General features: G+C 38.9%; 1 protein-coding gene across 13 annotated transcripts in view; it reads right to left on the bottom strand.

The window, feature by feature from the left end:
• The window catches only part of fryl (furry homolog, like), a 161686-nt gene that overhangs the window by 46193 nt on the left and 88145 nt on the right, over positions 1–27348 (bottom strand). For 9 of the 13 annotated variants that reach the window (XM_041790918.1, XM_041790915.1, XM_041790914.1 and 6 more), the window contains 22 exons: positions 27179–27347; positions 24718–24810; positions 24518–24616; positions 22963–23064; positions 16780–16824; positions 10720–10823; positions 10478–10586; positions 10296–10382; positions 8618–8789; positions 8390–8522; positions 8203–8310; positions 7885–8122; positions 7426–7602; positions 7216–7302; positions 6859–7127; positions 5844–6051; positions 3838–3962; positions 3692–3749; positions 3507–3598; positions 2647–2819; positions 2376–2536; positions 2183–2293 (listed from right to left, as the gene is read on the bottom strand). In XM_041790918.1, the coding sequence (XP_041646852.1) occupies positions 2183–2293; positions 2376–2536; positions 2647–2819; positions 3507–3598; positions 3692–3749; positions 3838–3962; positions 5844–6051; positions 6859–7127; positions 7216–7302; positions 7426–7602; positions 7885–8122; positions 8203–8310; positions 8390–8522; positions 8618–8789; positions 10296–10382; positions 10478–10586; positions 10720–10823; positions 16780–16824; positions 22963–23064; positions 24518–24616; positions 24718–24810; positions 27179–27347 (2920 nt within the window). The remainder of the gene's footprint in view (positions 1–2182; positions 2294–2375; positions 2537–2646; positions 2820–3506; positions 3599–3691; positions 3750–3837; positions 3963–5843; positions 6052–6858; positions 7128–7215; positions 7303–7425; positions 7603–7884; positions 8123–8202; positions 8311–8389; positions 8523–8617; positions 8790–10295; positions 10383–10477; positions 10587–10719; positions 10824–16779; positions 16825–22962; positions 23065–24517; positions 24617–24717; positions 24811–27178; position 27348) is intronic. The other 4 variants (XM_041790921.1, XM_041790913.1, XM_041790917.1 and 1 more) reach the window with 1 other exon arrangement.

Raw genomic sequence — 27348 nt, forward strand, 5'->3', positions numbered from 1 at the left:
AAGGCAGTGTAAGAAATGGGGGCTAATTTCACAGCAGTCACTACACATTTCTGCTGTCAATATTTACCATTAGTGTGAAATAGTAGGCAAAAAACACTGGAAAAATATGTGCTTTTAAACCATGAAAATGTTAAACCTCAAACCTAATAATAGCACAACCAAATTATTCATAAAGATTGGGGATTATTGTCAAGAGTGATATCAGGAGGCTCCGAAGGGTAATTTCAACTGTTCAAAACTTTAGCTTGGTCCCATTTCTAACTTTTATCCCTGCCACGTCCAGAGTGCCCTCCAGAGTTTTCACAGAAAATCTGACAGTAAATATCAACTTTTCAAGACCCCCTTCAAACATTTATGACCCAACTGCATCTTCAATTTCTAACCTGTATCATTAGCAGGTGTTACGTATGTGTGTTGTGCTGAATGCAAAGAAGAAGAGAGTGACTACATAGAAAAGAAAATGTTGGTAGTACTTTGTTCTTGTAGTATGGAAATTAAGCTTTATTGAAGAATTTTGAGATTAGACTGCAAGAAAAAAAAAACATTAGTTTAATATCATAAAACAGCAAGCAACGGAAGGTCATTTTTTCTAATCAAGCAGCCTAAAAGTAGAAATAATACAATCTAGAGGTATCTGTTTACATGTTTTGCATAGCTAAGACCCTACAGTCTTGCATGTAAGACTTTCTAAATAATTTGAAAAGCTTTCATTTTCATAATATTGATGTCAACATTTGGGAATGCTGTTGCCTCACAGCCAGAAGGTTGCTGCTTCACTTCCTGACCAAAGCCTTTTTGTGAGTAGTTTGCATGTTCCCTCTGTGCACATGTGGGTTCTCTCTGGGTACTCTGGCTTCCTCTCACCACCAAAATCATGCTTGTTAGGTTAAATGGGGACTCTAAATTGGCTGTGTGAGTGCAAGAGTGCCTGATATAAGTTGTTATATGAATGATATATCAACTTCAATACTTTTTAAGACCCCGGGTACACCCTGCCTACCCCTTGAAACTAAATTATAAGGTGTAGAAGTGAAATCTTCCCCTATGAAATGGGATGACCCGTAAAGTTCCTAATATGCCTGCACTGACTGCATTCATGGAAACGGACAAAAACAATGCCTGACTTTTTTACTACAATCAACTGAAATCAAAAGGGCCACAATGCACTTAAACAACATTAATTCATGGTGTTAGTCTGTTGTCATAATTTTCTAATCTTGCCAAGGTCCTGGGAGATTTCGCATAAAACTTGGATCAAGTGTGTCTCTGGAAAATCTGTTTGAAGGGCCATGTACACTTCACCCTATGCCCCCTTCTGACAAGAATCTGGACATGCAACCCTACATGTAAACATGCAAAACATTGGGGTAGGGTTAAATCCTGGACGCTGAGCCTCAAGTCTGCCACTGTCCTCTTGCAGTACTTCAGTTCACCACTAGGAAGTGCTACTGTCATGTATCTGAACTAAATATTACAGAGCCTCACAGAGCAGCCCAGATGAAATAACTACCTCTCGTATAAAATTATATAATGGTACAGACGTTATAATTATACACTAAAGAGTTAATGCCATCATTAAAGCGATACTTTCAGAACACCTAGCATGGAAGATTTTTATGACCCTATTAAAGGTTTTACGAGATTTGATGAAGACTGACAGATTAAAACATGGGGGAGTGTCCTCTGTCTATGAAGTTTTAGAGCAACATCTACCAAAGACAATGGAGGGAAATTAGGCACTGGTTATAACTTCACTCAATTCAATTAAAAAAAAAAAATCCATTCAAATGCACATACAGTCAATCATTATTTTTCTATGACAGTTATTTGTAAAATGGGACTCCTATGAGTTTATTAGAGCTTGCAAAGTAAAGGCAATGATGAAGCGACTTACATTTTTACATATTATAAAATATTTACATTTGAGTTTCTTACAAGTGTTGTTCATTAGTATGCATTGTTCATTGCAAATACATATTTTATTATCATTATCTAAGATGCCAAACCTTAAAATAAAAGTAAAATTCTGTTCTACCTTTGCACATGCTTTCCTCCCTATACTTTAAACATTTGGTAATGCAATCACTACAATATTAGCAATTGAAAACTAAATTTCATTCTCCAGTTTGAGGGTGAATTTTGTGATAACCAAAAAAACACTGATAAGTGATGTTTCTCTCACCTTCTTGTCCTGAGAATCCAGGATGTTGTCCAGCCACTTGTAGAGGTAGCCATCAGAGGAGAGGCCGACATTATCAGCCACTGGTCCACAACACAACACTGCAGACATGGCCTGGAACAGGAAAAATGGCACTCATCAGTAAAACTGATTGTACACTGAATGAATGTTTACCTTTCTCTGTGTTTGTGAGTACCTTTAGTGCACAGTACTGATGGCGGTTGATCTGCATATTTCTGTCACTGTAGCGGTCCAGTGGGGTGAACATGATGCTGAAGGGGCCAGCCCAGTGACTGAACAGCATGAACAGACTGTGTCTCAGGGACTGCTGGGGGAAGATCGTCCTCCTCTGATGCACTGAAAACAACAAGTACATATATAAGACATCCAACTTGAAACATTTAGGACCAGTAATGGTGATTACATTCACAAACAGGACTCAGAAAATGTTTAAGACTGAGCTGTACCTGGGACATTCTGAATGATGTTGGCCACGAGAGCACTGAAGTGACAGCGGATGTCCTTCAGTGTGTCAGAGTCCTTGTCATTTTCAGCCTCCAGCAGCTGCCTGGTCAGATCAACGTACTCAAGCAGCGTGCTGTTCAGAGAGTGACTCTCTCCGTCTAACCCTCCACTGGCTCTGGAAGGGGAGCAGAGACAAACAAAAGATTCATATGTGAAGAAGCCAGACACTACTTTGTCTATGGAAACATGCTCATTTTCACACTGATAAATTAATTTAATTTATCAAGCTTTTATTGCATCCCTCCTGTCTTTTCCCCTACTTTTATGGTTGGTAATGACACTTGGTGAAACCTTGAAAAAAAAACGAAAGACCTACATTTTCTCATTATCACTGGTAACCCGTATAAAAATGGAAGGATGTACTGTATCCCCACACATTTTTAATGACTTTTTGCCACATTTTTTTCCTGGCACCCATTTGCGACCCACTGGAAAGAGCTTTGCAACCCACTTTTGGGTCCCGACCCACCAGTTGAGAACCAATGTTCTAACATATAAAGATATGCTCCCTGGATGTACACTGAACTGTGAATTTGTAGGTGTTATTAGTTGCTTTTATCTCTGCTAAATTCAGTCAACTTCACTGAAGTTGCAGTTTTCATACAAGAAGAATAAACTCAATGTGCTTAGACATAACAGTAGACTATGTGATGGTGACACAGTAAATAGGGATACAAATAAACTAGACACTGATTCTGCAGTCTGCAAAAAGAACTGACCTTATTACAAGATACCTTCAACCTTGAAATAACAAATGTACACATTTCTAATGCTGCAGTGCGAGTTTGTTGAGATTACATACATCTGACTGATGACACCAGCATCAGCAAGCAGCTCAAATATCCGGACCAGCTGGACCCTGAGGATGTCACGACGCCTGCGTCGCTTCATGTTCTCCAGAATAAACACAACAGCATTTAACTCAGACCTTTGTTAAACACAGAAATTTGCCAAAAGTTTTTTGAACAATCACTGAAGTGCACTTACTTCAGGTCTTCTTTCTAGAGCTTCTTTTATGATGGGATTCAGCTCCTCTATCAGCTCTCTGGAAAATAAAGAAGTCTTTTGTTTATAAAAGTATAAAAAAAGAGTATTTAGGTGTCTAAGTGTGGATCGTGCTGACTGTTGTTTACCTGAAAGCCACGGGGTTGGTCCTGCCAAGCCCCAACACCAGAGACTCTGTGATGTCCATGCTCTCAGAGCGCATCATGGGAACGATGTGTTTGAAGAGGGAGGAGGGGGACGGAGTGCCAACAATCTGTTAATGTACAAAGAAAGAGCAAAGTCATGCCACCATTATATTTTTTTTACTTTAAAGCTGTGCACTAAGGGTTAAATCATCAGTTTACACAGCATTCATAATTAGCATGTTCAATCTTATACTTAGCTCATTTTAGATGTAAAGCAATGGTTGTGAATGCTATCCATGCTAGAACAAAACTCCTAAAAAAATCTGTATTTCCTTGGGGTGAGATCAGCCTTGGAAACTAACTTTCTTGCCTCCTTGCCACTGTGGCTGGGGGATTAAAAAATCTACCAGTCACTCACTATTTTTAACCAGCTACTTCATTTAACTATCTACATAATGTGATGCAGTATGACAGAATAAACAAAGCTTATAGTATTCAAATTAAAGGCTATTCAATAAAGTGAAATTTTTCTGCAGTTTGAGTATCAGACATGCAAGAATTAAATCTTGTGTGCACAACTCCTACAATCTCATGTTGGATTTCAGGCCTTAATTAGCCATCTTGGACCTGAGATGAGTGAAATATTGGTTCAGACACCTTCAGCATGCACCAGCTGCAGTACTACGCATACGATACTGAGCCAAACCATCCCAGCACACAGCCAGCTGTAAACATTTGACAGTAGATCTAACAAAGGTGTAGGAGGCTGGGCTCTTTGGTCAGTAAACGTGTAGGTCTGCTTGGTTCTGATTATGAAGTTTATTAGTTTAAAAGGATCCCCATTAGTTGCTACCAAGGTAGCAACTAATCTTCCTGGGGTCCCTCATCAGCCAACATGACATAAGATATTTAAACTAATCAGACATCTTAGTCCTTGTACAGTCCTAATCACCTACAAGCAAAATCCCACAACCCACCCAGCATCTAACATCAACCCTTCCTCAAACACCACCAACTACAGTAGATTCCATACCAAGTAAACAGAGGAAACAGTGAAGCACAATTTGATACACATAACCTTTTCCTTTGAAAGAATAGCATCTAGGTAATACTCTCCAATCACACAGTTGGTAGGAACATGCAGAAAACCGGGACTCAATTTAGACTGTTTATCATCACAAATCATTTTTATAACATTACTTTTATTTACCTGCACCAATGCCTGGTAGGTTGAGCAATTTCACCAGACTTTGCTCAAAAATACCCACATTTGGCTGGAGCTAATTTCCCACCCAAGTTTTTCACCCTAACTAAATCCTGATGTTTTCCTGCTAATCCCCTTTTATCCCCCCCTTGCCTGGTATGTTGAATGCAGGAAAATTCTTGCAGTGACAAAGAAGCGTGAACATGCAAGTCAATAAAAACTCCTGGAAAGGACCAGAAAATTTCAGGGGTGCATTTGTGAAAAGGTATCGTTAAAAACATGGGAATTGAAGGGCTGGAACTGAAAAGGTTAAAGAGGAGCAGGAGGAGGAGCTTTATTGGCTGTTGGGTGTCAACAGTGCATTCTTTGTGATAGATTACACCCATCAGATATGTACGAGGCTTTACTTTGTAGTTCTGTAAAGCAAGGAGAAGTTAACTGGTCTAATAATAAAACACTGTTGAATGACCTCATGTTTCATTGCCGACTTAACCATGATGCTTTGTCATATTTTTAGAATATTTTCATTTCTGTTTGTGGATTAACGGCAGTTAACAGAAGTGATATGCAGCTGTTAAGAGAAAATCAGACATGAGAGGCAGCTCTGTAACAAATACTGCATTAAAACATTATAAGTGTAACCAAACAATGGCATAGTATAAGTTCTAATCAGTTTCAGTGTTGGGTTTAGGGTTTAGTCAGACAGTCACTCAAGTCTGAATTCATATAGAGCTAGTGAAAAGGCCACGGGAACTTAGCATTATAGTATTCTTATATTCTAGTGTTATGAAGAAGAGCTGTTGACCTTTGAATCATAACTGTAGCCGCTGTCCGGCGTGGACGCCAGCGTCTCAGGCGGGGAGCAGCGGACGGAGCCAGAGGTGGAGGAAGAGGAGCACATGGAGGGGGAGGAGGTGGCTGAGCTGCAGCAGAGGATCAAGTAGTTCCTCCAAAGGCCTACATAGGAGTCGCTGCTGTTCAGACTGTTCACTTTCTTGGCATTGATGGGGCTGCTACAGGAAGACATGATCAAGAGGAGAAACATTAAACTTCAAGCATCAAAAAAAGCAGCAACAAATCAAACTTCTGGGTCAGGAAACAAAGTAACAACAGATGCCTTCTATCTACTAATATAACCACCATTGCATTCAACCTTTATCAAGGCCAATCAGCTAGTTTTATTTGGTATGTGGATCTGTCTCTGTGGGCTTAATTGTGCCCACAGTGGTAATTTCAGCCTTGTGTACTGGACTGAGAGTAGCTAGTTATTCTACTCAAAGTGGTCAAAGTGTAGCTTGAAAGAGGGAAATCTTTGAGATAAACTGGGCAACAGATTACATGGATACTTCCAATTGTTCATGGGAAAAAGGTCATGCAACAAAATGTGCATGAAAAAGAACATTTTCTGGAAAAATTTCTTTACAAAACAAAAAAAAGACTGATTTATTCTGCAGACAGCAATCACAGTCAAGTGCTTACTTAATGCTCCACATTAGCAAAATATATCAAATCAGGAGAACTGATCACAAGCTGCACATTTCTTCTAGTACCCACTGCTGCTGTGTTTGATTTAAGAAAACACTACCCCATCACTCACTCAAGAGTCAAACATGCACACTAGAACTACTTGAAAGTGTACTTAAGGAGGGGTTTAGACTTGGCTAAAGACTCCAGTCCATGATCTCACACATACCATGATCTTTAGAGCATCATAACCTGACCCTTTCAAGACATTCTGTAGCTACTGAAAACTCTCAATGACAGAACAGTTTCATACATGTGCAAACACAAAGGACAGAAAGACAGTAAGGCAAACATACTTGATGTCAACTTGTGGCGACAGCAGCTGCAGGCGGGTGTAGGCAAACATCCAGGCGTAGTTGAGGGCAGTGGGGCAATGTTTGGGCAGGTTCTCCTGCCGCAGGTAGCTGGAGAAGCTGATGACCCAGGGGTCCTGGCCCTGAGTGACGTGGGCGAACACCCAGATGTGTGACGGACTCACCACATCAAACTGGTGGCTGATGGGAGAGGAGCTCCACTCGGCCAGCGTCTGAAGATCGATCCCACTGGGGCAGTAGAGCAGGTTCGTCTACGGAGAGAAAAGCAGATAGATTATTGAAGTCTCACAGTGTTTGAACAAGTTTTATGGTTCTGTAAATAAAGAGAGGCATTTCTACCTGGTCAGCTCCTGTGAGATGAATGAAGCTCTCCAACACCGACGCACTTAATCTATCCATTACGTCGATCGCTAACTCCTCATCTCCCTGAAAGACAAAAGACAGAAGTCAAGAAAACAATGTACTACAGAAGGAAGAAGCTCACATACAGGCACATATGACTGATATTTGCCAGTGATTTATGATCTTCTTAATGCTAAAGGTTGTTACCTTGCTGATGCCCAGTGCAGTATGCAGCGCTCGGACCTCCTTGAGGACGTTAACAGCCAGCCTGCGTGTTGCAGGTCGGCAGCTACAGAGCACTACCAGAGCTAAACCCTCCACCACATGCAGCACGCCTAAAGGAGGAGTGCGGTCCAGCGACAGAGAGTGGCCGCTGTTGGAACCCTATTTAGAAGAGAAAATCATTGGTGCTGTAATACATATAAAACTGAAACTACACCCAACTTTTTATTTTGTTGAGTTGTACTGGGATTTGGCTCTTCAAAATGGGAAGCTTTCACAAACTTTGGAGGACACACATGGAACACATATGATGGGAATTATATAAATCTATTTCTTTTCTTTACAACACACGTTCTCCATTAAATTGTCTGCTTTAATAAGAAGCTCTGCAAAACAAGAAAAATCCAGAGACACAACTCGATGGAGCTAAAACTTTTGACAAACCTGCACATCGTAGCTCTTGTTGCTACTCTGCACCGCCTGCCTCCACTGGCTAATAAGCTGCAGCAGCATCTTGACGGCATTGTCAAGCAGCGTCGGGTGGACATCCGTCACCTCTCTGACGATGAAGTACACAAAGCCTGAGAGTACGTCTTCCCTCCACTCTGGGAAATCGACCATCAGGGCTTGAAGGGTGGTGAAGGCGAGGCCTCGGAGCTCCTCGTCCATGTGGATGGTCAGTCTGGAGATAAAGGAGACATTTTAGAGGTGTGGAAATGTGAGGTGATGTATCTGTAGTATACTGAGCAGAGGGTCAGTTACTTTGCCAAGAGCTCTATTAGGTCTTGTCTGCTCATCCCATCTGGTATCAGTCTCGGGATTGCGGCCACACACGTACGGAACAGATCGATCTTTGGCTTCCTTTCTCCACTGTAGAACAAAAAAGGTCAAGCATACAGAGAACAAAGGGCAGAACGATAAGCACTATTTGAGGCCGTTAGTTTCATACGTTATCATGTCCTCAGGCTCCTTGTTGGACATCTGCACGTTGGTCATACTCATGGAGCGTCCCACCTCCTTGTCCAGGTGACGAAGGATGTTATCTAAGGCCTTTCTTACTTGTGGGTAGTAAAGTGACATCCCTGGAAAAAACACAAAGGAGTTTTTAAACTCAGAAAATCAGACGAAACCATAGAAACCTTTTCATGTCATTTCCCCCGAGGTTTTCAGGACCTACCTATGACCTTGGCTTCTTCATCAGTGAGAGTGGTGTTAAGGAAGATCTTTTTGACACGCAGCGTGTTACCAGAGGGCATAATGATCCCTGTTGTAGGCATCGGAGGCTCGCCGTCTTTCTGCTGCAGGCTGTCAGCAATCACCAGGAACGCTCGCAGACCGATATTCATCCGCTGGTGGAGCAAAACAAGAAAAGGATCAGAAAGAATCAATCAACTGGAGCAAGGTTATCAAAATTTCCAGTAGCTGTACTCTTTGATACCACAACCTTTGATGCGATAAAAAAACATGTAAAAATTTTTTTGATATCTTCAGGGGTTTGTTTTTACATTCACCTTTATTTTTACAGTACAGCTTAAGAGAGACATGAAATATGAGGGGAAAGTCAGGGAAGACATACACCAAACAGAGCTGGGGACAGGATTCGAGGCTACAACCGGTGTGTTGAGGGCTGTAACCTCAATATGTGAGTGCCTGTTCCACCAGCTGAGCAAAATCTGCACTACTTTAGTTACACTTTTAAACATTTGTTGCCAAAGCAAAAGAAAAAAGGGGAGAGCAGTTTCTAAATTGCATGCAAGATATGTCAGTATTTTAATAAGAAAATTTTGGATCAATTAAAAGTATTGATAGTGCACTAATTTAATTGTTTTGTTTGGTTAATTTAACAAATTTGGCTGATTAAATTAGTTCACAAAAATTGAATGACTTGACACAAAAAAGAGATTTATTTTATATATTAATGAAAAAAAAATATATATTTTCGTTATTATTTAATGTATTATTATCATTATTATAATATTCTTATCATAATAATATAATAATAATTATAATTATTATTATTATTTCATTGAATATTTTATATCGTAAGACATATAAGGACTTTTTGTTGTCTAATACTAAAATCATAAAGGAAAAAAATGAAATAACATGATCAAAACCATTGAACATTTTAATCCACAGACTAAAACTTAATTTAAAATAACTGCAAAAATTATCACGGAGTAACAGTCACAGTATTGTGATGTGATTGTGATATTTGCTTCTACCCAGGCTTGACAAATGCCATTGGCTAACAGAAGCCTTCATCTTCCAAAAAACTTAACAGGAGCATTTTTCAGTCATCAGTTTTGTTATTGCTGGCGAATCTTCTCTGGCATCATTAAAAACAATGTGTGTCAACCGATGCTAATGGCGCTAACTGTTTGCATCTTGAGTAATGTTTCTCTCAACGGTTACAACATCTGTTGTAAAACAGTTGCTGCTGTTATTTTGCTCACTGTGTTAATAAAGTCAGAAATGTGGTTGGAGAAATTAAACATGCTAAGAAAAGCATGGCAAGAATCAAACACCTCAGTGTTTTATTGACTCAGTAAAAAAAGCATTTTCTTGAATGACTGACTGAGAAGTGTGTGAAGCTTTAAACGCAGAGAGCTAAACTTAAACACACTTGACTGAATTCAAAAGGGGCTTAGAGTTGTTCTGTAGTTTATCAGTTCATACTGTTCTTTAGCAGGTATATATTCTTCATAATCATCTCTCAGCTAGAATGCAAACAACAATTCTGCTGTTCTATTAGATTTTTAAACTGAGCATAAAAAAGTATCCTCTTTTCTAAGTTTTGACTCTCCATTGAATATCAAAGGAACACATGCTCCATGGTTGTCCTGTCTCTTTACCTCGGGGTTGATGGTAAAGGTCTTGTGAGATTTCCCCACACACAGGAGGTCATAGATGATCTCCTTCATTGCAAAGTCCAGTCTTTCCTATAAAACCAACACAGCAACGATTAAATCAGCTGTTTTCATGTTGTATATCAAGCTGTAAAATTCAGGTTGGTAAATTGATGCCATGTGCTTACCTGAGCTATGAACTGGATGATCTTGACGAAGATGTTAAGGGGTGTGTCTCTAGGAACAACACTGCGGGAGCCTTTGGGGAAAAGTGCTGAAACGATGCTGAGTAGTCGACTAATGTGGGGAAAAAGGGAGTTTATTTTAAGCTTATTAAGCTCTGAATAACAGAGACAGACATTCTACCTTATAGTTATTGATTACGGAGAGGTTTTGTTTTGTTGTGTTTGTGTGTGGTGCTGGAACTGACCTCTGTGTGACAGTGTTGCTCTCACACTTGATCCTGATAATGTAAACCCACAGCAGTCTGTAGAGCGACTCCAGTGCTACACGTGACATTTTTGGGTCTTTGTTCTGTGGAAGTCAAAAGAATAAAATGAGCCATTCATTCATTTCTTTCACTTTTATTACCCACCTGTGAGACCTGAGAGACTGGGTAGCTGCTCATCTTTTTAAACTAAGATCAAACATAAAACTGGACAATTTAATTTAGGCCCTTTACTGATTATTTTTCAGTTTCTGTTCCTCATGTGTCAAAGGTTGAGGTCTTTACAGTAAGTTCACAAAAAAGAAAATAAAGGTATCAAGGTTTTAGTTAAACACCATCACTGTCATGCATCTTCTTTGATCATATATGTTTATATTAATAATGCAGTGGTTCTCAACTGGTAAATCAGGACTCAAGAGGGGAGCAAAAATGTGTACCTGAAAAAAAAGACATTGTGAGAAAAAGTCTATGTAAGGAAGCCCTAAGCGGACATACACTGATATATTCTATTGTACTTCCTTGATAACACATCCATATTGGTTGTTTCTCAAGATTTCGACTTCAACGTTATCTCCTTTTCTCAAGACAAGAAAAAGTATTTCCCAAGGAAACAACATAATTCCTCAAATTCAATCAGAATTTCCATATTATCAGAGGAAATGTAGTAAAATATTTTTTGCATTCGTGTCCTCTAAGTGCTTCTGTAATGATGCACTTTTAAAATCAGATTTGTTTTGTCCCATCTCTTTCTTCAGGGTACTTCACACCTAGAGCATGTTTGCTGTGTTATAATTCAGATGCTAAAACAATTTGTTGTTGCCTTTCTGTCAGGTTGTTTTATGTTCACACTGAAAAACTTTAAAGTCGGCCAGAGCACACACTGTCAACAGACTGCTCTTGCATCATCAAAACTCTGCTCTGATCAGAGTTCACCATAAGGTGACGGGCTGGATAATTGCTGGAGCATTTGACTAGTTCTCACTTGAACCAGATGCAGCAGGAACAAACATCTTACCTGCAGAAGGTGTATTGTAATCCATATTTCACTTGTTTTAGTCCTGAGCAATTAAAAGAAGCAGACTGTGACAGTCTCTCTACAAACAGAAACAGTTCAATCCCTCCTGTCTGTTAATGTTGCATCGCTAAAGTTTTGAAAAGAATACGACGATAGATACGATCTATTCCTTCCAAGTCCAAGTCTAAAAGCCTCCAATGCTAATAATCATTGAAGACTTCTATTTTGAAGAGATAGGAAATGTGTTTTTAGTAGCAACTTAACAACAAAGACATTTCATAAACGAGAGAGACATAAATTCTCATAACTCAGGAGGTAAGACATAAGGAATATCTGGAGAGTTCAACTGGACCCTAACCCAGGATGACACCGTCTGCATGTCATGACATTAATGTGATTTTTTCTCTGGTGGCTGACACAGAGAGCTGACATCCATTTAGTCCATTCAGGATGTAGCATTTTTTTTTTAATTTGAGAAAATTGTATTTCTTGTGAGTGGGTGTGGCTTTGGCTCATTCAACCAACATCCCTGCTCCATCATGGAGCAGATTAAACTGCTTCATTTTTCATGATTTTGAAGCTTTATTTTACAAACTTAGAGATGTCATGACTAAAATTCAGCCTGATAGTTCATAATGCAGTGGTCTGTCATACAACAAACTTAAAATACTGATCTTTTTTAATCACTTTATAGGGACTTTTAACAAACTCAGAGCATGAACAAGACTGGCTAATACATGTTGCCGAGGTTCTGTTCTTATTCGTAACTGTGTCAACTGATGTTAAACAGTGTTCTTCGTTAAAGAGGTTTCTGATAAGCTAGTTGTGATATAATAATGAAAAAATGAAAAAACAATTTGTATTATCTCTTAAGTTCAACATCTGTTGTAACTCTTGCATCACAGACAAACGGCTAAAGGCCACCAATTCACACAGTCACTCTTTAAACCGTAACACCTGCTAGCAGTAAAAGTAGAGACCAGCTTTCTGAACTGGACAGTATTCAAGAAATAAATGAGTTGTTGAATAAGTTGATGTCGGCAGGTCCTGTGACACTCTGCTGAAAAGAGAGTGAGTAGTGTTAGCATGAAGGTGTTCTTATTCTAGCTAGTGCTTGGTCATTAAAAGCCCTGCAAAGAAGGTAGTGGAGAGTAAAGGATTACATTACTATTTCTGTTTGTAAAAAATGTCTTGTAGCCACATTACTACTGCTGTTGCTGCTGCTTGTACTACTGAGTTGATGAGTTATATGTTCTGGTTGCTGGTCGATTGCATTCTCACTGCAAATGAACCAGGTTTGGGTTGTAAGCGAGCAGAGAACCCCTCTCCGATCGATCTTCGGCTGACTTGTTTTGTTCTGAAACAGAGCTCCACTGTTGTGCTCACATACAGGGAGTGCTGCTTTGATTCAGAACCACAAATCACCCTCAATCATATATTTAGTTCCATCTAAGGTCCAAACTGCAACATTTTTCATTCATCACATTTGAGAGGTTGAAATTTTTCTGAAATTTGGGTTGTGATTTCTCATCAAGGAGGCGGCAGTGAGTCCTGTGTCTAGACCAGTTGAGAACCACTGATTTAAAACACATTACAGAAAAATGTCTCTCCAGGGATAAAATTTAAGAGTCAACCCCAGGTTGTGAAATCATACTGTCCACCTGGTAGTTCAGAGTAAAGACGAATCCTACAGACAGAGATCATCACTGCTAGTCGGGACCTTCCCCCAGATTATCGCAGATATCCCTGGCCTGTACTGGGAAGCCACAGTGGAGATAATTATGATGATGGCACGGCATGGCTTGGCTTAAAGCAACAAATCCCGGTCGCACACAACAGCAGATCACTGAGCGCTTACTAATGTAGTCTCTAATGTTCAAGAGGGCTGCTGATCATCTCTACTGTCACACGATCACATACATCATCACTACTGTCCCGGTCCATCTGAAGGTAGTTTAATAACAGGGTTTTCATTAAAATATCTGTCAGGTGTAGGCTGAGTGGTGTAGTGGGTGTTCAGAGATTTATGAGATGAATAACTATTTGAAACTGTCCTTATATCTGTAGTCTCCCAGGTTATTTAAATCACTTAAGGTCTTAAAGTGGTCTAATGTGAGGCCATCCTTACTGGATATTTGTGAGACTTAGAGACCCTGTGGACTTAAAGGACTTGATTTGCAAGAACCAGAGTTTAGAACATTTCATGTCAAACACAGAGCAACAATAAGGCCAGTGTCTAAGTAAAGGTACTGGATTGTACAAGATAAAAACAGGAAACCAAAATGTACACCTGCAAAAACATGTTACACAAACATCAACTTCAACACAAGAGTGGATTGTTATTGTAAATTTTATTGAAATTATTTAAAGTGTTGCTATTTTGTTTAGCCACAAAAATATTCTTTTTGTTACACCCTGGGCTAAGTGGGTTAAATATGTAAGACCTTTGTGGACAGATTTAATGGAGGTGACAAACCAAGGACCTTGTGATGCTGTCTTGTCTCTACCAAGTCCCTTTTCTTTGTCTTAAATTTCTTTCTGATATGTTTTAGATCCTGTGTACACCTTTCACCTCTGCCACATTCTACTTGGTTTTTCACAGTCATAAAATGATAAATGCAAAGTAATTTCAGCTGTTTTTCTTTCCAAATGCTGTGCAGTTTTACAGAATTAAAAACTAACCATTGGAAAACAGCTAGATAATCTCACATTTGCATTAGGGATGCATGATAATGCAATTTGCCTATATCTGATATGTCGGTATTTACAGATTCATTTTAGCTGATAACAATATTGACACTGATATTTAAATATGCTTTTGGGCGAAGAAATTTCAGACCTTTTGGACACACTTTAAGGTTTGAGAATGACCAAGGAAACAAACTTTAGTCCTTAAAATTTTTAAAGTTTAAATAATGAGGATAAAAAAAGAAATAGACCTCTACTGACATAGGTCTGTCGGTTTAGCCTAAAACTCCACTAATTTATTAGTATACATGGACAAAATTTACTGTTGATCTATGCTGAAATACACAAGCAAAATATCAGCTGTAATTATAGGCAGGAATTTTGATACCTGCCTTTTTATGCTAGTATCTGCCAGACTGATAATAAACCTTGCAAAGCAGATAGATTCGCCCGTTTCCGTGTTTCTCACTGGCAAATCCATCTTGCAAAGCTCCCATCTGAACAGTTTGGGCCCGGTTAGAAAGTGACAGGATCAATCAGCGACAAGAGGCAGTGCTTTCGGGCCTAGCGGATTCTTGACATAAGCATCAGCAGCAAAAGGCCGGTTTGTATTATGCCGAAAGACATTAGTGTGGATGCTGCCAAAGCATTGGTTTTATCAGAACTTGACGACATTTCTTTGTTAAAAGAAGAACAAAGAACAGCAGTGAGTTGTCTTCTTTTCAAAACTGACAAAAGTCGAGTACTGACATGTCTACAATTGCCATGGTTCACGTTATGCAGGTCTTTATGGAGTTTATTCCTCGATAGCGGCTACATCATGTGTTTTGTTGCCCTCTGAGTTTTTCTTCAAAGGATCCACACTTTCCCAAACATCGTCTATGGAAGGTTTACCAGATGGATCTGTGAAACAAATCCATCTGGCATGTCAGGTTAACTGATAATATCGTGCATCCTTAATTTGCATAGTACTTAACCTTCCCTGAACCTCAGCTAGAAACTCTACTAATGCACAATATTGATAGTTTTGATGGCTATTGCATAAATTACTGATAAGAGTCAGGTGTTCCTATTGAATGACTAAAATTGCTCGCTTGATGTAGATCAAGACAGATCCTGAATCTTTCATTGCCATTCACACATTGCAAAAATAGAGATTTATATCCATTTTGGGCATTCTGATACAGAGTAGTAATCCTTGGTACTTTGTGTGGAAACAGCTGAATGTGTACTGAAAACAGTTTGATATACAGGAGTGGACTATAGATGCACCAATAAAGGCCTCTGCTATCAACCAGCATCATCTCCTCTATCCTGCAACAAAAACAAAAAAAGTAAAGCTTTTATTATGCCCTTCAAGTCTTGCTCTGATTGATGGGTACTGAGGCTCTTTTTAGAGATCCTGATTATTTTTTTGCAGCTCAGTAGTAAGAGTCAATCTTTTGGTTCCCAAACAGGAAGCAAAAAGTTCATTCAGCATTTTTCCTTTTATATATCTTTGAAATGACACAAATGGAAAAAAGAAACTGTCTCTTGAATATCAGCCAGACCCCATTGTTCACAAAAGAATCCAGCTTTTTGAACAGACTCTTCTGCAAACAGAACACAAGTCCCTTATGACTTGTTCTCTTTAATTGAGTGGTGTCTGAATCTAATCAGTACCCCCACAATATTTGTCTGCAAAATATTATCAGTGTGTCCTTTACAAGCATGTTTATGACAACATGAGGCTAAAAAGCTATCAAAAAGGCACAGCTACCTTCTAATTCCCCCTCTTTGGTTTGCATAAGAGCAGGGAAACTAAGTTCTGATATGAGGCTGTCATTGAAGAGGTATTTTTAATGCACAGTATGGATGCACATAAGGAAATGCAATCACTTAGTATCTGAATGCCTAAAATGCATTTTCAATGTAAAATATAAACAAGGCCTTGTGTCGTTCAAGCAGTATTGCACTTACAACTACAAATAGATACTCTTAATTAAAAAAATGCCTGATTATTAAGGTTTTAGTCATTATATGATAAGGACGTTGGCTAAACACTATAAAAAATGCCCACTAACAAACACAAGCAATGACGTCTGCCCACAAACACAAACCAGCCTGATGACAAAGCCTAGAGCAACATCACAAGTCACAGACACTTCATGAGTTCCTCCTCTCTACTGAAATAAAGCAACACATCAACATCACTGTCACTACAGAGAATGACTCACAGCTCCACCAGACCACCAGGCAGAAGCACAACTGAACTACTCTATGTCCGGTCCAGGACCTGGACGGTTTCAAAGGTAGGACAGTAGCAGCAGCAGAGAGGTCACCGACGCCCCATAACTCACCTGCAGCGTCTCAATCTGCTTTCGGATGCTGTTGTTAGACGGCATCTGGAGCGAGTCAGTGTGAGAAAAAGATCAAATGACAGGAGACAGAGAATGTGGGGGAGGGAGGCACATGCAAGTTAACAAAAAACATGACCTAAAAATAAACACGACAAGAGCAGTCCAAAGGAGGTTTACTCTTGTGTGTGACAGGAGAAAAGTAGACGCGACATCCATGAGATCAAATACAATGAACAGTTTCAGCAGGACACCTATAGGCTTATAAAAGAGAGTGGTACACTGAAACTCCATGGTAGGGTTGTAACAAAACCAGAATTGTAAATTTAAATCCATGCTGATTAGATAAAAAGGAAAATGATACATGTTTCAATACCACAGCAGTTAAAAAGTACCAAGTATTTGGTCATTTCTAACTTTCAGCGGTCAAAATTTTCATCCAAACTCCTGCACACTGCCTACATTGCAGAAGTATGTCGTCAACATTCTAATATAACATTTTTTCAAGGTATTTCGACTATGCTCCTTCTTTCGCTCACAGCAGCTTCGGATTCAAAATTTGACTGAAGATCTGAAGATTCTAGTTTTCCAGTTTTTTAAGACATGAGACGAGAGACATGGGAGCCAACTTTAGGGATGTGCATTATTAGGAAGATTACTATTCCAAAGTCGCTAGTGATTATTTGAAAAAATCCGATTTGACATTTATATTTGAGTTTCTTAGCTTGATGCTAACACATAATGTAAACTGCCTTTACCTGGCTAACAGATTTATCACTGCTGTTTGTGATGTTTAACTGTAGAGACAACCAATTTCCCTCGAGAACACCAAGTTCAATAGATTGTTTACTTGATCGCCGACATAAAAATGTACAACTAAATAAATGCTTTTTAGATTAAGAGAAGATGATTTACTCTGTTGTTACCAGACATCACTATTATGATATTTTCTAACCTTTTATTTTGGTATGTTTTGTACATTAGTGTAAAGTTTTTGCTCTGTGTTGTGCTTTTGATACACCTGATGTTATAAATGCTTTGTTTAAATTGCTGTATGTATGAAAGGTGCTTTCTTCTCTTGTACTTTAATGATGGTTAGGCTGGTAAAACACCAGAACCCCCATCAGCTGGGGGTGTGGGGTCAGTTTATGGCTGTAACAATTGATTCATCCAATTGGAGCCTCAGTGCTCTCAAATCATAAGTATCAGACATGTTTGATGATCATCATTCCAGGTAGGGCTGCAACAATAGCAAATAATCAGAAGGTGTCATGTCAAAGACATGGCAGTGACCATAAACACAACAATAACATCATCTCAGCCATGATCTCACTTATATTCGCTCTCAATTTTTTTTTTTTTTTTTGGTCTGCAAAAAAGAACACACGTAAGGACAGCCAGCGGACGATGTTGATCATCCTCCATCTTTGATTTTCTCTTTGGTCATGATAGTTTCTGTGAGATCTAATGTCTTTGAAATCTCCACTGGGAAAGCACCACTACAAACGGTACAGCCACCGTTTGGCAGTATCACATTAGAATGAGGTAGGGGTGTTTCAGCTTGGTACATAACCTCTGTTTTAAAGTCAGGGTTCAGTAAATTTTTGGTTCAGTAATTGAAGCAAACAAAACACAGAAGTTATTTTTCTTAATTTATAGCTAGGGCTGGGCAATATTGATTAAATCAATAAATCAGTTTTTGGAAAATCAAGATTTTGAAAATTGAAAAATCGAGATTCTCTGTTAAACTTTACTGCAGTCATACCAAAAGTAAAAACTGCTACAGTAAGAAGCTTTATTTTTATGGTAATTCTGGCAACCCTGTAAAAAAGGATCCATTTGTTCTTACATATTGCTCATGTGTAACCAGTGTCCTCAAACAAAAAAAAGTCCTGCTTAGTTCTGCTCTGGTAGATTTTAATGCTATCAATCGTCAAATAAAATGGAGCCTGTATTGTTTTATAAAAGGATGTATTAAGAAGTATCATAGTACTGGAGTTGTAACAACCCTGCTATGGAGAAACGGTTCATGTGTATTTGATAGAGAGTTACATATTTATAGAAAGAGTGAGCAAAAACTCAAAAGTCAACATGTAAAGCAACTAAAGGTGTGCTGTTGTCTTGAAACCAGACAAGACAGAAGGAAAACACATAAAAAGAGGAGTAGATGTACAGAAATTCTTAGGAATTAGGAAAAGAAAGTGTAAATGATTTCAAAATAAAAGCAAATGAATCATGATTGCCTGTTTCACCTACACAGAGCACAAGATCTGATGCCACAGTCAGCAGTGTGGTTAGATTCATGTCAAGCACAATCACAATAAGGATTTCTTATTTTAACCCAGTGGGAATCACATTTCAAAATATGGCTGCCGAATTACAACTGAATAAATTTCATTAGTTCATTAAATATTACCAAGAATGCATAGTGACAATGCTACAGGAAGCACAGTTATAAATGTTTTTGTGTCAATGCAAAAAGCAATGATTACTTTAGAGTAGTTTTTTTTAAATAGTCCTACTGTAGTGCTTTTAAAAATAGGGCATGAACTGACAGTTTTTTTGATGGATCATCTGGATGATTGTTTTGAATTTACAAGATAAGTGCAGAATGTATAACAAAGTAAAAGCACAACAAAAGTTCTGTAATCATTTCCCAGAGATAATCAGTGTCATCATGTAATGGGCAATATGGATATAAAGGATGGCTGTATTCGAACCTGGGCCATCCGTGAACATGGGGCACGCCTTAAACCACTAGGCCACCTGCGCCCTCAAAGTTAAGTAACTTTTGAACCACTTACTTCTTTCCCTCCAAATGCCCTGGTTTTCAAGCAAGTCTGGAACTTCACTGACTATCTGGGGTCCTTCAAGATTAAAACTACACCAGCAATTTTGACTTGCCTCAATCCTCTTTCTTTTGCACAGATTAATGTTAAAAACATAAATAACCATATTTTCAAATTACAATGCCAAGTATTGATTTAAAAAAAAGGTTTTGTACATGTAGATTAAGCATTTCTTCTCAGTGGAATAATTCCCAATAAACTAAAGTCAAACTGATGCATTTTATGATGTTGAGTTTTATATTGATTGTTTAAATAAGTACTGCACTCACCATCAGTTTGGTCTGAAACCATAACTCAGGTAGAGGTAGAAGACAGCTTTTAAGTGTTAAATACACTGTTTAACACTATTATAAATTCAGAAATATGCAGAAGTGCATGTACAAAATGACTCACTAGTGTACAAAGATTACAGCTGATAATGATGACAACACTTTCAGGAGTTCATGTTTAGCTGCTCTTTCTCTGTAAATAAACCAGTTTCGGTTAAAAATTACAAGAAGTGATTCTCAAAACAAAATCTTATTTTTTATGCTTTTACTTTGTAATTTGTGCCATTTTAAGCTAAGGGTGCAGAACTTCCTGTCCAGATTAAAGAAACAAGAACAGCTAGAAAAATAAATTAAAACAGCTAAAGTGGATGGTAAAAAATTAAATAATGATATTACAAAGTGCAGATTTCTTTTGACTTGTCAACTGAGCTGTCTGTAAGTTTTTTTAAAGTGAAATGTTAAAAGAAGTAGTGGTGTCTAGAGCACCTAAAAGGACAGAAAAATCTAACTTATTAATTATGGACATTAATTATATCCTAATCAATATGTTCTGTTGAAGAAATATATTTTAATATGAGATCAAAGTCACATAAAAATGTTTTATTTTTAAATTACTGACTATTTTAATATCAAGAAATCTTGAACTATCCCTTCTACCTTTACATCCTTAGATATAACTGTGTAAGCCAAGTTCTCACTGGGCTTAGGAAGTTGGAAGTTGATTTGTTGATCATAGAAACGAAGGGAGAGGATTACAGCAGGGATTTCTGGTACATACATAATTGTCCGTAATACGTATTATTTGTTTGTCTTGTAATTCTGTTTACATTGTTTATGTTGTGTTTGTGTTTTTGGGACCCCCTCGAAAATGAAATACTGCATCTTAAGGGGTTATCCTTTAATAAACTCAAACTCATAAATACATGACACTGCCGTAGCATGATTAACTAAGGGTTAATCACTATCAAAGTTTTTGTTACTTGAGCTGAAAACCTATCATAGAAGCTACAGTCCTTAAAAATGGCTTGCATCTACTGCTAGTTCTTGTTCCAAATTGATATGTGTCATATCTTAAAAAGCAGCCACAGGGTTAAAATAACTGTTGATACAAGAAGCCCTAAATCATTAAAATCATCAGCACCCTTCAGTGTTTACACAAACCCATCAAATCTTCATCTCAGAATCATCATCATCACTCAGAACACTGATTGATTTCGATTTTCAAATCAAGGAAGTCTAAAACGATCACAATGGTGAAGGAAAAGGCTGGAATGAGATCACTGAGGGGACAGACAACCATTTAAACCACCAGAGATTACAATCACAAAAATGCAAACAGAAATCTATCCACCACATGATCACACGGTCGCTACAGAGGGCGATCGATGCAGAGCGAACAGTGCAGACAGTCATTGAGTCAGTCGGTCAGTCACTAATTTCATCAACGAGGTTCTGAATTGGATCCATGATGGTTGGGGAGGGGAGGAGAGGAGGTTTGATCTGTTTGTAATTGGTTTACAAGGAGTCATTAACAGACCTGATAAAAAACAGCACTTGGGATAACACTTCATATTAAAGCCCAGTTCAGACTAAAGATTTGTGACGAGATGAGCTGAAACATCCAGCTGCTTGCTTGCAGCTCTGCTCTGTTCTGAAACCTGTTAGTTCACACTGCTGCAACTGGAGGAGATGATGCATCATTCCATGGAAGTTATTCCATCTGCTTCATTTTTTAGTGAAATGGATGTAGCACTGATGTTACAATGTTACAGACACTTTTATCCAAAGTTAAGGGCCTGACTGGGATTCGAAACCATCAATCTCCCAGAAAAAACTCAGCAGGGTAACCCACTGAGCTGTCCAGCATCTCAGCTGGCAGCTGAGAGGAGGGCAGAACTTTCTTCCAAGCGGGGAGGGCCAACCAAACCTGGGGGGTGGTGCTTACTCCCCACATGAGGTCATGAGGGTAAAATCTGAGAACGGCCTGTTTCAGCACACATTTTCTGAAAGGTGGAGAAAGAGAGGAGAGGAGGGAATGGATTTTTCTGGTATTTGACGGGACTGTGGACAGAACAGGGGCACATATTTCTGTTAGAAAAGCCTGAAAAACTAATTTTTGCATAATATGTCCCCTTTAAGATCAGCCTCGTGTATCGCCAATTTCTGCCATCAGCTTGAGGCCGGAGGCATCCCTATTTCTCCCCCATTTCTCCTTATTACAGTATCACTTTGATCATGGAAAGGAATTAGTGTCCCCTTTTCCAAACAGAGCAAACACCGGCTAGCAAGACTGTATTTCAACAGGACAACATTTGAAGATAATGCTGCCTTTTTGGAGATAGGTTAGCCATACTGGCTGTAACTGTTGTGACCAGCTGATTGCCACTCTTGGGTCAGGGGTGTTGATTGGCTATCAAAAACACATGACACGCTCTAGGCTTGCTGCATCACAAACCTTTAAACTGAACTGGGCTTAAGGTGTGTTAGCTGAGATGGAAGATGGTGGCTGGATAGAGGATTGAAGATGCCACACCTTGTTTTATTTCATTTTCTGTGAAAATGTTTGGCTTGTATCTAATTTTCTTTATTTTGGTGCATACTGTCCATTTTGAGGTTGATTCTTAGCATTTTTAAACAGTTTTCTCTGTATCAAATCAAGTGCTATTCCCGTCAAGATCTGGCTATTGATAAAGGAGGGGAAAGTACGAAATGATCTTAAGACAGAACCACAGAGCACACCCTTCACAACCAAGACAACTTCTTCAGTGATATAACAGCATGTTCTCACAGAAAATTATCTAACAAATTTGACATTTTACTTTAAAAACAATTAATTTTATGCCCACAGAGGTTGTCATAGAAAGAGACTTGATAAATGAGATGTTTCTTCCAGGCATCAGAAACACTAAAAATGAGATTATAGGTTTTATAACACAAGTCTTAAGACCTCTGAGGTTTTAACTGAATCAGACACTGTTGAGTCAAGCACAGCACCCTGGAGACACTTAGGAATACATTCACTGGTGATAATGTCTTTGTGGAAAGATCCGGACTAAACTCGGTCGTACCTTGAGGTGTGAGAGGCAGTTCTGGAGGAAGATGTGCCAGTTGTTGAGGAAGAACTGCTTCTGACTGACACACAGTAAGCATGTGACCAGGGGATAGAGAGCCTAGAAGGACAAAACAAACAATGTCAGCATCATAACACTAAACAGGCTGCTAGTTTACCCACAAAACCAAAGGATTTGTTCAGACTCCAGCCACATTGGATCTGTTTCTCAAATAAAATCCATAAGAAAGACTATTTGTTCTGATATTAAGGTTATGGAATGGTATCGATACTTGGATATTTTTCAATGACATAAAAAAATCAATCTGTTTCTTTAATGATTATAAGTGTCTGTATGCTCATTACGTCCACTATTAAACTTTGTTCTGCTGATTCCACCACAGATTTCAACTGGATTTATGGTTTTAACTAAGGGGACAGGCTAAAATGTTATGGAGGATTTTTTTCTGGTTCTTGGGGGGATTGTGGACAGGAAAGGGGAACATATTTTTGCTGAAAAAGTGTATTTTACATAATATGTGATCTTTAAGTCAAATCTCAACCAAAAGTTCAGGCAATCATGTGTGAGAAAGCACAGTCCAATTGTTGCAAGAATGCTGCCAGTGTATTTCTGCAATTTAGACGATATGCAGGAGTTTGTCTGCAACTTTGATAATCAAAAACAAGAAAGAACTCCTTATTGAGTACTTAAACCTTTGTTTACATTGTGATATGGTTAAGATTTTCACCAGAATCATGTTAAGAGTTAAATATATGGCACACTATGATTGATAAGATTATGTATATTTGCCCAATACTGCCAACTAATCTCCATTTAAATGAAATGGTTGGAAATGTTTATGACACACTGACTAGGTAGGCCATTGATAAAGCTTTAAACACAAAGTATGAGAAAAATAAGAGGTCAAGCGAGTTCACTCCCTCAGAAAGGAGATGACCATCCGGTGCAGAACTCAACTCTGAGCATCAAGACTCACAGACATTATAATGGCATTTGCCAAAGTGTGTTTTATGTGTTGTTTTTGCAGACAGGACTCCATGAATCAATGTTGATACAATCTGGCCATACCAAAAATAGATTTGGGCTCATAGTCTGAACAAAGCCTGAATGTTTTGTAAGGACATTAAGTAATCGCTTGACATGAGATTTTATGCCCCGAAGCCATGAAAAAAACAGACAGACAAAAAAAGAGCTACAATCTCATAAGCAGAGAATGAATTTGCTGAACTATTTAAGGGCTTGAGTGGGACAACCAGCCTCCAGGGTATGTCACTAAAATGCCACAAACATGGAAAAATAAAAATTCACTTACAAATTTTAAAAAGTTAATTCAGTTCACTGTTATTGTGTGAGACATAATAGACTAACACTGATGTAAAAACCAAACACTGAATGATGAGAATGAGGAACTGGGTGTGCTGCAGCTGACAGAAACATTGATGAAATACAGGAAAGTCAAAGACAATAGGAGCAGAAAACAATAAAAATGTAGAGTTAATATTGATAGCAGTGGGCAGGAAGTGAGATAAATCAAGGATGATTTTATTTTTACCAAAGAGTGCTTCTTTCTGGAGCTCAGGTCAAATGTTGTCTGGTACAGCATCTCCACAAAATTCTTCAGGCACGGCACGTTGACTTCATTTTTCACAGCCTGAGGAAAACAAGTCATTATCATGGATCTCATATTCAAATACAGACTGAGATTGATTGATGAAGAGTGAAACTGTAGAAATTCCGTAAAATGTTACTCACAGCTGCAACAGGGATAAGGATCTCCACAAAAAGGCCTGCTAGAGCATGCTTGATATCCTTATCCTTGACTTCCAGGAAATACTGAGCACATTCCTGAGAAAAGGACATCAAAGAGACACAAGAATGAAAAACATACAGAAAATATGAACACCGACTGCCTGGAGGGGGTCGGTTTGATATGAAGATACAGTCTTGGAAGGGGATAGGCTTTTATTACATCAATTATATCATCATTGCAATAGGAGCTGGGATAAACACAAAGCAAAATTCTGAATTTCTTACAGTAAAAATGAAAATTACTTCATGCAAACAAGCAAAAGCATCAGTATATTTAGCAGCATTTTTACAATTAGATGAACCTAAGCTTAATGCAAATTAAGTGGTTAAAAAACACTGCATTTATTATGGGTTCATGCAGAACATGGTGCAAAAAGCAATAGCTAAGGCTAACATTGATTCTATAGTATTAGTTCATTAATTCAACTTCAAATTATTATCACAATACTGAAAAGAGCATTTCACACCATATTTTTGTCTTGCATTATAAAGTGCAAGACTCAACAAAAATAAACTTAGCACAAAAAGTAAGGAAATTAGTGTTTGGTAGATTATTTCTTGGTTGTAACAATGCTTCCTGGCAAAAATCTTATACCCCTGGAAAGCCTGTTTATTTCCCTTTTAAATGAGGCCACATTTGTAAGGAACATGCATTACTTGGATGAGCAGCAGAGCTGAGTATGTGGGTGGCACCCATGAAAAATTTTCCAAATCTTCTCTGCAAATTCCAAACAGTTTATTTGCTGTTGCAACTGACTATTGTTTTGAGCCTCTGGTACCCAGTGATGCTGACAATCAGGTGCCTAATTGGCATGGATCCTGCTACAGTGGTCAGGAGGTGTCTGCTCCAAGAATTGCCATGCCACTTTTGACTGACCTGTAGAGGGCCTGTGCAATAAGGCAACATCAAGGTGGTGTTCCGCACCAAGTTGCAGGATTATTTGGAGTGAGCCCTAGTGCTATCTCCAAACTAAAGGCCAAGTCCCATGTAACAGGGTATGCCAGAAACAGTCTGCGAAGTGGGCGTCCCAAGAAGACAACACCCCAAGAAGACTGTTTCTTCATCCTATCAGCACTTAGGAACTGTAGGCTGTCTGCTACAGAATTGCAGTCAAGGTTTGCAGGATGATATGGCCAACAGCTCTTTGTCCAGACAATCTGGATCAGACTGCAGGCGGACAATCTCTGGTCTCATAGGGCTGCCAGGAGGACTGCCACGACTGCCCTTCACTGTCAGGTCCATTTGTGCTGGCGTCTGCAACACATGCACCGGAACCTGAACATGTGGAGGACTGGCAGTTGAATTGTAGGGTTAAACAGTGGAGAAGACGCAGAGAACACTATGCCAATTGCTGCACTAACATAAGGTCAAAATCAAGGTTCACTTTATTACCCCTTTGAAGGACAATTTGTTTTGCTTCCAGCAGTCAAGACATACATCCAGAGCAATCATAAAAACAGTAGAGTAACATCTTTTGGAGGAGGCAGTGAGATGGTGTGCGGCAGCATCTCCCTCACTGGAAAACAAGGATTGTCATCATTTGAGGCAATCTCAATGCAGAGAGATGTCTAGATGAGATTCTGCAATCAGTGGCAATCCCATATCTCTAGTCTGGAACTGGACTTTTTTCTCCACAGAGAGGGGTTTATCATAGACTACCTCCAAAATTTGGGAGCGAAGAAGATGGAATGGCCTGCCAGCAGTCCTGAACTCAACCCTGAATTGTGACAAATGCTGGTTGAGGAATGTGATGCCATCCCACAGCAGTGTGTGACCAGGCTGGTGACCAGTATGAGGAGGAGGTGCCAGGCTGTTGTGGCTGTGTATGGTTCTTCTCCCTTTAATCACTTCTCTTCCTCCGATGCTGTGTTTGAACTTTAGCAGACTGTGTTTAACAAGTCTACATACCTAAATTTTTTGCTGCCATGTCATACACTAATCAGATATTTGTGTCAATAAGCAGTTGAGCAGATGTAACTACTAAAGTGATCAACATCATATTTATCAGGTCAGACTCAAATATCAAGGTCTAAATCATCAGTGGACAGAAGCCCCACAATGTGCTGAAACAGAGGGATGAATATAAATGTTTTGTCCCATTAACACATCAGGATATGTTAAGAGAAAACACTGAGTGTGTTTTTATGCACTCTAAAGAGGCCAGTAAAAACAGTCCATTCACAACTGTGACATACACACTCTGACACACACTTCTTGGCAAACCCCACCCTCGATCGTTACTCATCGAACTTTATGAGGCACCGCTACAGAGAGCTGCTGAGTTTGAACAAAGGCACAGCAGTGAAATAAGATGTCTGCTGCAATTTACCAGACACACATATCTGCCACACTTACTGTACGGACACTGTGGCAAACATGTATATATTAAAGCCAGTGATTTACCTGCATGAACTGAAAAGAAGCCTCAAAATCCTCCACGGGGTACATTTTAACTCGAAAGAACTTCATGCCCATGATGAGACTGATGATGCTCTGGACTACGTAAGGACTCTGCTCTTTCTGCCGGAGCTCCTTCAGCTCTGTGATGAACTTCTTTCTGACTGCCTGAAACC

This window comes from Cheilinus undulatus, linkage group 7 (assembly GCF_018320785.1).
Source record: "Cheilinus undulatus linkage group 7, ASM1832078v1, whole genome shotgun sequence".
In the NCBI taxonomy this organism is placed as follows: domain Eukaryota; kingdom Metazoa; phylum Chordata; class Actinopteri; order Labriformes; family Labridae; genus Cheilinus; species Cheilinus undulatus.